The 12,808-nt window shown below is 36.6% G+C and overlaps 2 protein-coding genes across 2 annotated transcripts; one reads left to right on the top strand and one right to left on the bottom strand.

Annotated features, from left to right (window-relative positions):
- Positions 1 to 7,309: 7,309 nt before the first annotated feature.
- Positions 7,310 to 8,304, top strand: LOC111210538 (histone H2A.6). The gene is made up of 2 exons (XM_022711003.2): positions 7,310 to 7,596; positions 7,875 to 8,304. The coding sequence occupies exons 1-2, from the start codon at positions 7,408 to 7,410 to the stop codon at positions 8,076 to 8,078; spliced, it is 393 nt and encodes a 130-aa protein (XP_022566724.1). The 5' UTR covers positions 7,310 to 7,407; the 3' UTR covers positions 8,079 to 8,304.
- A 15-nt stretch (positions 8,305 to 8,319) lies between these two features.
- LOC106423182 (formin-like protein 5) lies at positions 8,320 to 12,403 on the bottom strand. The gene is made up of 7 exons (XM_013863962.3): positions 12,389 to 12,403; positions 11,654 to 12,324; positions 10,842 to 11,409; positions 10,103 to 10,748; positions 9,823 to 10,019; positions 9,512 to 9,747; positions 8,320 to 9,426 (listed from the first exon to the last, which is right to left on the bottom strand). Exons 2-7 carry the CDS (start codon positions 11,804 to 11,806, stop codon positions 8,578 to 8,580), a joined length of 2,649 nt encoding a protein of 882 aa, XP_013719416.1. The 5' UTR covers positions 11,807 to 12,324; positions 12,389 to 12,403; the 3' UTR covers positions 8,320 to 8,577.
- Positions 12,404 to 12,808: the final 405 nt, after the last annotated feature.

The raw sequence follows: 12,808 nt of genomic DNA on the forward strand, positions 1-12,808 counted from the left end.
TATAAAAGATGATTTCATATTTATAAAAATATTTATATTTATTAAAACTAATTTTGTATTTATAAAACATTTTTTTGATTTATAAACACTATTTTTTTTATTTTTGTATTTATAAAAAATATTTTTAAATATACAAACCGTTCTTGGTATATAAATTTGTTTTTTGGATTTATAAAAGATGATTTCATATTTTGAAATTAATTTTGTATTTATAAAATATTTTTTTTGATTTATAAACACTATTTTATTATTTTTTGTATTTATAAAAACTATTTTGTATTTATAAAAAGATGATTTCATATCTATAAAAATATTTATATTTATAAAACTAATTTTGTATTTATATAACATTTTTTTATTTATAAACACTATTTTATTATTTTTTATATTTATAAAAACTATTTTGTATTTATAAAAAGATGATTTCATATTTATTAAAACTAATTTTGTATTTATAAAACATTTTTTTATTTATAAAAACTATTTTATTATTTTTTGTATTTTAAATATGTTTTCTATTTCAATTTTAATTTTATATTTTCGAATTTCAATTTAAAAAAATAAATTTATAATTTGTTTTTTAATTTTGGAAATATTCCGAGGAAGTTTATCCCTCGGAATATTCCGACGACATCTTCCTCGGAATATTCCGAGGAATTTCCGACGAATTTGTGGTCCTCGGAAATTTCGAGGAAATAGGGTTTCCTCGGAATTCCGTCGGAAATTTCCGAGGGATTTCCGAAGAAAGATGAATTTCCGAGGACTTTTTTCGTCGGTATGTCGTCGGAATAGCGTTATTCCGATTGCATACCGACGATTTTTCCCTCAGTATGCCGCTGTTTTCTTGTAGTGAAATGGGCTAAAATTCATAAACGATATAATATTTTTATACAAAAATAAATTTATTAACATAGGTTAAACTTTTATATCTAGAACTATATCTTATCTTTTTATTTATTTTGAAACTCTCAACAATATATTGTTTAAAAATATTTATACAAAAAAATATAATGGTTTATAATAACCTTTAGTTCATATACTATTTAAAAATATGTTATTAGAAAACTATGAAATTTTAATAATTTATTTAAAATATTAATGACAAATCAAATTTTAATTTATAAATTTATATTTTATTTTAGTTATAACAGACTGTTGAGAAAAATTTAGAAAACATTACCAAAAGTTCAAACAACTCTTCTCAACAGCTGCAGGTGGAAACAACATGAAGAAGTTTGCGCAAGTTCTTCTTTCACCTCGTAAGCGCACGACAATCAAGCAAGGTGTGCGCAAAGGAGGAGGTGCTAAACAGGTAGAAGAAAAGGGTCCTTCAAACCCTAGACAGCCAAAACCTTAAGAATTTTTATGGATCTGAAAACAAATTTAGCTAAGGTTTGGGATTGTTTGGGTGTCTCTACTATGGTTTTTATTATGATTTCAATAAGCTCTATGAGCATTGCTAGCATTTTTTCGGTTTATTTGGGTCAGGGTGGAGTTATTGTTTGGGTGCTGTGGTTTTGGCTTATTTAAATTATGGAATAAAATTTACTGATTTGAATATGGTATTTGGTATCTGAGACTGCAGAGTGTTAACTTAATCTTTTGGATAATGATGAATTGTGCTGTTGTTGTTGGTCAATTTAGTGTTCTGGGATGTTATGACTGGATAAATGGTTACATATGGTTTATTGGTTTCTGGTTCATGATCAAGACGTATAGAACTGTGTCACAGTTATCATTACTACAGCTGGTCTCTTTAAACCAGTTGCAGATAAGAGAATTGGGGTTGAGGAAGGCTTTCTGAACAGTACATGTTTCGTTATGGGCTGGTAGTGGTCTACGCTATATCATGACAAAATTATGTACTTTATGAATGGTTTTGGTCGTAATGTGCGGTTGGATGAGGCATTTTGGGATAGTTCACAAGAGGTTCTCTCATGGAGTTTGTTTATTTCAGGGCATAATTAGTATTTGGTGTTATTTTGTTTTGACTATGGCATTGAAAAAGAGGTCCACAATATTAACACTCCACGGCTACGGACAGATAATGTTTATACTTATTTTACTTATGTCGGGAAAAGAGTTCTGTTCTTATTCTGTTGATGTTGCTATGGTACAAAGGTCTGAGAAGTTTTGCAAGGAGAGTACGGCCACTAAAGACTTACTATCGAATGGAGATAATCAAGAGATTATTATGGTTTTGCAAAATTTATTAGTATTGACAGGTTGGTTTTTTCTGGTGTTTTGGCGGATGGGTTTTCACGGTATCATTAAATCTAAATTAGCCAGCTCTTGGAAGCCTTTTATATACTTTTTTAATATGAGAGTTCTAAGTTGAAATTTTCGAGGTATGAGAAACAAGTGGGCCATAAGTTATTTAAGGGAGATTTGACATAAACATAAACCATATTTTTTTATTTTTATCTGAAACAAAGCAAGATTCAGAATTCGTTCAAGGGTTTCAATCACATTTTGGATTTGATAATTTGATTACAGTAGACCCAGTGGGAAGGAGTGGTGATTTAGTGCTTTTCTACAATGATGAGTATCAGGTTCAGGTCTTATACTCTAGTAATAGAATGATTGATGTGGAAACAATGGCTCTTGGCAAAACGGTTTATCTTACGTTTGTGTATGGCGATCCAGTTCCAAAGTTAAGGGAACAAGTATGGGAGCGTTTGACTAGATATGGGCTATCTCGATCTGATCCTTGGTTTATCATTGGTGATTTAAATGAGATCACTGGAAATCATGAGAAGGATGGGGGATCTTTGCGAAGCGCGGATTCATTTATTCCTTTTAACAATATGATCAGGAATAGTGGTTTAGTGGAATTCCCGGCTCGGAGAAATAAAATGTCATGGCGAGGGAGGAGAGGAAAAGGAAAAGGGGCAGTGGCATTTGATCATCACCCAGTGGTGGCTTATCTAGAAGATAAAGTTCCCAGGCGAAAAGGACAATTTCGTTTCGATAAAAGATGGATTGGACAAGAAGGTCTTCTGGAATCAATTACAATGGGCTGGTCAGATAATAGTGACATACGAGAAAATGGGATAGTGGAAAAAATTAGTAATTGTCGACACGAAATTGCTACATGGCGGAAAAATAAACCACCATATGGAAAGGAAAAAATAAATGAGTTACAGAAAGCCCTTGAGGAGGTACAAACGGATAACACTAGATCTCAGTAGGATATTTTAGAGGTGTCTAGGAAGCTACAAGATGCATATAAAGACGAGGAGGAGTATTGGCACAAGAAAAGTAAGAATATGTGGTACTCATCGGGGGATCTTAATACAAAGTTCTACCACGCTTTAACTAAACAAAGACGGGTCCGTAATAGGATTGTAGGTCTCCATGATGCTACAGGAAATTGGATTGCGGAGGATATTGGTGTGGAAAAGGTAGCAGTAGACTATTTTGAGGAGCTTTTTACTACTACTTCACCAACAGAGTTTGATGATTTCCTCACAGAGGTAACACCGGGCCTTACTCCACAGATGAATCAACGATTGTTGAGGTTAGCGACAGAGGATGACGTCAGAGAAGCTTTGTTTATGATGCACCCAGAGAAGGCACCAGGACCAGACGGCATGACAACTCTTTTCTTTCAACATTCCTGGCACATCATTAAGAAAGATTTGGTGGATATGGTAAATAATTTTTTGGTTTCTGGAATAATGGATCCAAGGTTGAATATTACTAATATTTGTATGATCCCAAAGACAGAGAGTCCTACAAGGATGACGGAACTAAGGCCAATTAGTCTATGTAATGTTGGGTATAAAATTATCTCGAAAGTTTTATGTTAGCGGTTGAAAAGCTGTCTACCCGCCCTCATATCAGAAACTCAATCGGCCTTTGTGCCAGGAAGGTTGATTTCGGATAATATCCTTATAGCTCAGGAAATGTTTCATGGATTACGGACTAATAAGGCATGTCAACGAAAATATATGGCGATTAAAACGGATATGAGTAAAGCGTATGATAGAGTGGAATGGGATTTCATCAAGGCTCTACTACAGAAGATGAGTTTTGATTTTCATTGGATTACTTTAATGATGGAGTGTATATCATCGGTACAATACCGGGTTCAACTAAATGGTCAACCACGGGGTCTTATTACTCCACATAGGGGTTTACGACAAGGGGATCCTTTATCTCCTTATTTATTTATTTTGTGTACTGAGGCTTTAATTGTAAATATTAAAAAGGCGGAGAGAGAACGACACTTAACGGGTATGAAGGTAGCTAGAGCATGTTCATCGATATCTCATTTGCTATTTGCGGACGATAGTCTTTTCTTTTGTAAGGCTCAAAAGGAAGAGTGTCAAACTATTCTCAGGATATTGAAGGAATATGAGGTAGTATCAGGTAAACTTATAAATTTTGATAAGTCCTCCATTCAATTTGGGCACAAAATTGAGGAATCGTTTAAACATGAGTTACGAGATATTTTAGGAATCCAGAATATTGGAGGCATGAGATCTTATCTAGGTCTTCCAGAAAATCTTGGGGGATACAAAATACAAGTTTTTAGCTTCGTGCAGGACCGGATAAATAATAGAGTTAAAGGAGGAAAGTAAGTGATTATAAAATCAGTGGTTACGACATTACCAAATCATGTCATGTCTTGCTATCGTTTACCTAAGGCAACCGCAAAAAAACTGACAACCGCGGTTGCACAATTATGGTGAAGTCTAGGGGGAGGCACAAGAGGCATGCACTGGAAATCATGGGATAAAATATGTGTAAATAAGGAGGACAAAGGATTAGGATTTAAAGATATCACTAATTTCAATACAGATATGCTTGGTAAACAGTTATGACGTCTGATAGAGAAGCCAAATACTTGATTTGCTTGAGTTTAAAGGTCAGTATTACAGGAACGCCTCACCCCTGGAACCGATTCGTTCATATTCTCCGTCATATGGCTGACGGAGTATTGTTTCTGCTAGATCTCTGGTTAGCAAAGGACTAATTAAAAAGGTAGGATCAGGATCATCTATATCTGTATGGAATGACCCATGGCTCCCAACCACTCGCCCGAGACCAGCAAATAAAAATCAACACAATTTTTCCCCAGACCTAACAGTGGATTCTCTTATTGATTCTACTTCGCGAACCTGGAACTCCCTGGTACTCCGGGCTTTGATAGATCCTCAGGATGTGAAAATCATAGAAAGTATACCACTGAGTAGAACCCAGATGGTAGACATGGATGGATGTCATTTCACAAATAATCGGAAGTATACGGTTAAATCAGGATATCATATAGAATGTGTCTACCCAGATAGGGAAAGACCACCTTTAATGTTTGGATCTACAGTTGATGCATTGAAGGCATTCTGTTAGAAAATACGGTGCCCCCCAAAAATGAAACATTTTCTATGGCAATTAGTGACATGGTGTATAGCAATCAAGAAGAATCTGAAAGCACGAGGAATACAAGGGGATATATGTTGTGCACGATGTGGAGCGGATGATGAATCGATCAACCATGTGTTTTTTGAATGTCCTCTAGCACTTCAGGTTTGGGCTCTCTCCAAGATACCATCAAACCCATCTATTTTCCCCACAAACTCCCTCTTCACAAATGTGGACCATCTCTTTTGGCGAGTCTCCCCGCAGATGGATGATCATCAGTTTGCGTGGATACTATGGTATATTTGGAAATGAATGAATAATAAAGTTTTTAGTAATCTGGACATGGCTCCTCGAGATACGCTTAAATTGGCAGAAACAGAGTCAACACTCTGGACTGAGGCACATGTACTAAAAGGAAACATGATAGTATCACCGGTCCAGCCTACAACCCTTCCATCGATCCCAGGAAGATGGTGCTTCACAGATGGCTCTTGGAAGGAGAATGATACTTTCTCAGGACAAGGTTGGCTCAGTACTTTAGAAGGTTTTGATGGTTTGTTGGGGGTGAGGAATGTCTGGGCTTGTCTAACTCCTCTGCATGCGGAGATAGAAGCTCTATTATGGGCAATGAAATGTATGAAAAACTTACGTCAATTTCAGGTTACGTTTGCAACATATTGTTCTCAATTGGTGAAGATGGTTTTGGAACCAGAAGAATGACCAGCATTTGCAAATTATTTAGAAGATATCAAGATCCTGAGAGAAAGTTTCATTAGATCAGAGATCAGCTATTTACCAAGGACGCAAAACTCAAAGGCGGATAGTCTAGCACGTAGTGTCAGGAAGCAACCATCTTAATGTAGTAACAAAAACAAATTCAAAATCCATGTAATCTTCCAAACTCAAAAATAGTTGTGTAATTTTCCAAAGTTTTCTTGACAAAATATATAATTTTCAAAATAAATATTCAAACTCAAAATGATAATATTTCAAATTTTAGAAAAGATAAAATCATAGATAATAGAGAATAAATTTTTGAAAAATGCACCAGAAAAAAAACAAACTATATATGTTGTAAAAATTAATGTAATTTAATATTTTGAAATCTTAATTAAAAAAATACATTATATCATAACATCAAAAACTATCTTATATCAATAGAATTTACTAAAATAATAGGAGTATAATATTTAAGCAAAACAGAGTTTTTACTTATAAATCCCATAAAATACTATAGTGATATATGTTAAATATATTTTTTTTAACACAACATGTAAATATAAATTATCTTAAACATATATATTCTATAATATAAATAAATAAATTTTATAAATATATTATATGCAAAATGTATAAATTAAAGAAAAACATATTTTGTAGGAGGTTCTCTATTTGATTATTTCAGAGTGTTATTTTATTATACCTAATCCGAAATTATATTCGTAAGTAATAAAGTAAAATAACAAGGTAAAATATATTAAACAAATCATTATATATTAATAATGCCAAATAAGAAGTATAAACAATAATATTATAGAGTTACACAATATATAACACTAAAATGAAAATTATATATTTAAAATATTTGTAATAATATCAAATACATATTTATAAAATGAAAAATATCAAAATGCTGCGTAACTGGGGTTATTAGTCTTTTAGGCCCATACTTGGGCTGTTAACTTTGTAATTTAGTTTCGATTTGTCCATCCCATAACATATACAAATGAACAGTAAATTGAATTTTATTTTATTTTCCCGGAATATTTTGGAAATTCCCTCGCCATATCATTGATACGAGTAACGAGTTCAAAAAAACAAAACAACCAAGCGGTGGGAGAAAAACATTCAAATCGTAGCCGTTCATTGAATAAGCATCAACGGTATAAAAATCAACGATCAGCGTACTCTAATATGATTGGCCAGTTACTTTATTTAACATGGGCATATAAAAAGTAAACAGGTTCGTTGTCTCCCACGCTCGATCATTGTCAAAGGATTCATCTCAAATTTCATTCGCTCTCCTTGATTGTTAAAAAGATGGCAGGTCGCGGAAAAACTCTCGGATCCGGTGCGGCGAAGAAAGCCACGTCTCGTAGCAGCAAGGCGGGGCTCCAATTCCCGGTGGGTCGTATCGCTCGATTCCTCAAAGCCGGTAAATACGCCGAACGTGTCGGAGCTGGTGCTCCGGTTTATCTCGCCGCCGTCCTCGAGTATCTAGCCGCCGAGGTGATTATTCTCCTATCCGTCGCATAATCGTATCGGTGACGTCTCTGTTTTTGCGTGATCTAGAGTCAATCTATGGTTCTTCTATATTACGAATATGCCATGCAAATTTAGGGTATTTCAGTAATTTATCCGTTAATTGGTAACGTTTGATTCGAATTCGATAAAGTTTTCGTTTTTTTGGGTAGTTTGATCTTATTACCAAACAGAGTGTTACTGAAATGAAAGCATCCAGCTTTTGTTGTTGAGGCTGAAACATGTTTGTGTTTGATTCTCTTTAGGTACTTGAACTTGCTGGAAACGCAGCAAGAGACAACAAGAAGACACGTATCGTCCCTCGTCACATCCAGCTCGCCGTGAGAAACGATGAGGAGCTAAGCAAGCTTCTTGGAGATGTGACTATTGCTAATGGAGGAGTGATGCCCAATATCCACAATCTCCTCCTCCCCAAGAAGTCTGGTCCTTCAAAACCTCAGGAAGATTAGGCCTTTTAACGCAAGAAACAGGACAAAGTCGATCTCTGACTCTGTTTTCTCTTTGGCTTTCATATAAAATAACCGTGTACTAGCTAATATAGATCACTTGTGACAAAAAAAAAGAAAAGAAAGAAAGCTAATATTAGATCACATGTAGTAGTGGCTATGTTTCTTTATGTTGCTTGTTGGACATCTTTGTTTTTAGTTTGTGTAATATGAAAATGTTTTACGAAAATGAGCATGATATAAATTAATTTCTGCAACAACAAACGTTCACTATTCAAAAGTTGGGTTGATAATAATGTTACAAAAGCAAACACACAAGTAGTAGTTACTAATCTACAAACAAGAATCAAGAAGTGAAACTGTGTTTCTAAAACTAAGGCCGAAAATGTCAGCACCAGCTTTTGACCTCAAATGCTCTTTTTGTGATTGTTCATCTGATCACCAGTTACAAAAACCTGACGTCTAACACGTAACAAAACAAAGATTGTGTTTTTTTTTTTGTTTAGTCTGAATCTGAACTAGACTGATCCATGCGTCGCTCTGTAATAGCAGGAAACAGCTTCTGTTTAGGATCTAACGATGGTGCTTGTCTCGGAGTTTCAGAAGAAGCTGAAGCTGTTGAGCCCTGTTTTCTCGCCATCTTTACCGGTCTTCCTTTGACTTCTTTGCAGATCTTATCCAAGATTATCAAGAAATCGCGTACAATCACAAACAAACGCAACCCTTCATCTTTCCCTGCTTTCCCATGGAAGTAGTCCCCTGTGCTCTTCACCAGAGCCATTATCCTCTTCTCTTCCATTAGAATCGACTCAATGCTTCCTTCCGCGTTTTGAATGAAATCCTCAAGCGCTTCACGAAACCCACTTACCTCACCTGAACTCTTCATCTCTGAGTTGACAAAGTCTCGAGCCTTCGACAAGGCGTGGCCCATTTTAAGAACTGTCCCTGTCAAACCATCAGCGTCGATGTTTGCTGATTTCTTCACATGTTCAAGCTCACTGCTCAAGCCTGAGACTTTCTGAAGTCCAAGATTGCGGTAACTATCTTCCATCTCTTCAGAGGCTTCCTCTGCCATTAGATCTTCTGTTTTGACACTGGAGAAGCTTTGGCTCTCTCTGATGGTACGCGCAGCTCTCCTCCCTTCGGTTCTGATTATCTCTTGAATAACAAATTGGAGTAGCGTTGTTTTCCCATCGGTTCCCTTCACATCTGCTAGTTTCAAAAGAGTGTCAAGCTTAAAAGCTTGAGCGCCACCTCTAAATGTACCATCGTTCATTCGATTTCCGGTCTTAAGAACCGCCTCTAGGAGCTTCAGGAACAGCCTACTTCCCCTAAGTTCTTGACAAGCAACCTTCAAATATACACACCAAACAAGATGCATTTAGAACAGATAAGAAGCAAGAGCAAGTTTCTTAAGAAAGATGAAAGAAAGGCACCTCCAATGTCTGAAACGACTCTTTAACAAAGGCAATTTCTTCATAGAGTGTACACATGAATAGAAGTGCCTCAAGACGCTTGAAAGCGAAAGGGATATCAACTACTGCTTTCAGGAATCGTTCAGCTGTTCCCAGCTGAGCTATTTCACCACAGTATAATCTAAGCTTTAGCTCTTCTTCCGGTGTTGGCGCCATCTTTAACAGAGTCTGAATGAATTCTACAGGAAGCTCATTTCCTGATTCAACCAAGATTATGTTAGATAACACATCGAAGAAGAAAGAAAGAAAGAAAAAAAGAAAAGGGTTTATACCTTCACGAAGTGCATCACACACTTCTTCAGTAGTTGCATTCAAAGCACGCAAGAGAATCGATAGGTTTTGTCCTTTCTTTGGTTCAAGAATCTGAACAAACTGTGGCGCAGCTTGTCCAGAGGCACCCTTCTTGTCGCTTTTGATCTTGTCTGCAGCTGCATATCCAAATAACGACTCTATCATCTCTTCATTGAACCTGGAAAAGCATTAACATTTGTTATACTTGGTAACCGCACCAATGTTATACACTTTAAGAGGATTTAAAGAGCTATGACTTACTGGAAGGACCCTGATCTTATGTCGTTCCAAACCATCGAATGTTCTGGATTTGCTTGCACTTTATCCCAGAAAAACGGCTTCAGCTTTGTTTTGGGAGCACCATCATCATCTGATGGTGATTTTGCAGGTCCAGAAGACGGTCGAGGAGCTTTTGGACCAAGACTCATCGGTGGGGGTGGACGTGGTCCTTTTTGTCCAGGAGGAGGAGGTGGTCCTTTTGGTCCAGGAGGAGGAGGTGGCTTAGGGCCACCAGAACCAGGTGGAGGAGCTGGAGGTGGTGGTCGTGGAGGACCGGCAGAAGATGGCATGGGCGGTGGTGGAACTGGCGTTTGAGGATGATGAGAACCCTTGTTTGAGGATACCTTAAGAAACTTGGGTGGTTCATGTGGAAGAGGCTCAACTTTTCCAGAAGGAGGCTTCCCTAAATGTGCGGAAGATGTTCTTCCAGGTGGAGGCTTCAAAGGAGGAAGCCCGTGACTGCCGTTAATATTATTATTACGCATTCCTTCGTGTGATAGCCTTTCTTCTAAGGAATCAGAAGTGTCGGAGTTGCTTCCATCGAAAGAAGACATCTTTCCTTGGTTTGAGTAAATGTTAAAGGATTGATTACCTCCTTTGATAGAACCACCATAGTTGATGGAGGAACCTGATAACATTTTAAAAGCATTTTCTGATGCTCATATATAGTTAAGAGATTTTCTGTTTAGATAAGAAAGTGGATATATGTATATAAAATTACCAACAGAGTGTTCGCTACTGCTTAAACTGAGAAGAGGCCGTTCATCATATTTCCGGCCTCCTGCACCCTTTCCGCAAACTCTGGTGCAGCATAAGAAGAGCAATGCAGCAAGCAGAAACGTTGAAACAGCAGTGGAAACAACCGCGATGATGATTGTTTTCTCATGTTCCTCTTTTCTTTTGGCAGATGAAGCTGTTTTCTTAGCAGGAGGAAGAGGAGGTGGAGATCTTGTTGGTGGAAAAAATGAATTACTAGGAGATGGGGATCTTGATCGGGTAGGTGGGCCTCGACTACGCTTAGGAGGAGGGGAAGGGGAAGGGGAGACAGGTCTAGAAGCTAGATTTCTCCTTGGAGTATGAAACACATATGGTAAGAGCTTGCGATACTTGAGGTTAAGACCATTCAACTTTGCTTGTTCTTGGATACAACCAAGAAGAGTCTGCTTAAGATGGGAATGCTGGAAACCAAATAGCTCCCTTGATGCTGGTAAACATAAATTGAATACTGCAACAGCTTCCTTCACACAATCTGAATCTTGCCAACAACTCCGCGTCCATGACGATTCTACCTGTCAAACAGTGTATATGACACACAAGAGACAAACAACTTTTAAAAGCTACAACAACAAAATGAAAAGCATAGCATTGAGGGTAGATCTTAATTCTCTTCTCAGACAATCTAGATTCCTCCAGGGAGTATGTATCAAGACCAGAAATGCAAACTTAAGTCAATAAAACCAAACTTTAAGCAAGTCAATTTTAAACCCTCTCCCATCACATAAGAATCAAACAAGCAAAAGGGCAGGTGCTTACCATTTGTTCATTGACCATCCCTGTTGATGGAGCCACGAATTGAGTAAGAAAAGCCTCATCTTTTTCTATATTCTCTTCCAAGGTTGTTACCACCAAGAACCCAGAGATGAGAATCAACCATAAAACTAAACCACCCCGATTCTGATAACCCATTCCTTGCTTCTCATTTCATCAGATACTCCACAAAGACCAATGCTTTCAGATCAAAATTGCCCCAATGCAATAGTAGAACGATTATATAGCTCTTCAATTCGATCAAGATCGAAACTTTGACAAAAAGGAAAATCAACAACCCTGATCGAAATTTGGAGCTGACTTCCCAGAACGAACGAGACCAATTCAATAAAAACAATGACACTTCAGATTGTTCACACGCGTTTTGAGAAAAATAAGGAGCCAGCACAAAAGGAGAAGAGTTGGTGCTAATGATTACGGCCAGATCCAATTTTACAAAAAGCTTTAATGCGATTAACGTCGGTGCACTCAACCAAACCAAAATGTTGACCAGAGAGACCACAAAAGTTTCAACCCTTTTTTTCTCTTCTCGAGAAAAATGAAAAATTCGAGCACGGCGAAATTATCTCTCAACCTTCATACACAATTCTCTAGAATTTTTTTTCGTCAAAAAAAGTGTTTCCCCCTTTTTTCCACAAAACTCCAACACGCGATACCTACGCAGAGTTATTAATATAAGGTGAGAAAATAGTAGATGATAACTAAAATATATATATATACCTGTGGCATGATTGATGAGAGATGTGCCAGACAACAACTATCAGCAGAGCATTGATATTTCGTTCTACCTGATTTGGAAATGTGTAAGTAATTGTTTCCCGGTGCCTAAAAACTCACACTAGAGACACGTTGGCAAATGATAATATGGTTCTGAGATGTCGTTAACAGAGTAAAATTTTGTAGCAAGGAAATATTCTCATCTCATAATTTACCAATCAGGTAAAATAAAAGTTTATCTATTTTTATTTGAGAAAAAAATAAATTAGTTACTTTTCTCTTTCATTGTATCTTTTTTTCTCAAATGCTATTATGTCCGCTTAATTTTGCAGTAGCAGAAATTCTGATAGTGTTTTTTTAGAATAAAAGAAAGTTCAAGGCTGAAACTTGTAAACCCTCAATCCCGAAATTTTCTAGACATTA

The sequence above is a fragment of the Brassica napus genome, chromosome C9 (genome assembly GCF_020379485.1).
Source record: "Brassica napus cultivar Da-Ae chromosome C9, Da-Ae, whole genome shotgun sequence".
NCBI classification, from domain to species: Eukaryota; Viridiplantae; Streptophyta; class Magnoliopsida; order Brassicales; family Brassicaceae; genus Brassica; species Brassica napus.

Bases quoted from the DNA above. Each gene is read 5' to 3' on its own strand.
- LOC111210538 (XM_022711003.2), top strand. From the start codon at position 7,408: ATGGCAGGTCGCGGAAAAACTCTCGGATCCGGTGCGGCGAAGAAAGCC. The intron at 7,597-7,874 runs GTGATTATTCTC...GATTCTCTTTAG, and splicing joins TCGAGTATCTAGCCGCCGAG to GTACTTGAACTTGCTGGAAA.
- LOC106423182 (XM_013863962.3), bottom strand. From the start codon at position 11,806: ATGGGTTATCAGAATCGGGGTGGTTTAGTTTTATGGTTGATTCTCATC. The intron at 10,749-10,841 runs GTAATTTTATAT...AAATGTTATCAG, and splicing joins CAGTAGCGAACACTCTGTTG to GTTCCTCCATCAACTATGGT. The intron at 9,748-9,822 runs GTATAAACCCTT...TGGTTGAATCAG, and splicing joins GTGTGATGCACTTCGTGAAG to GAAATGAGCTTCCTGTAGAA.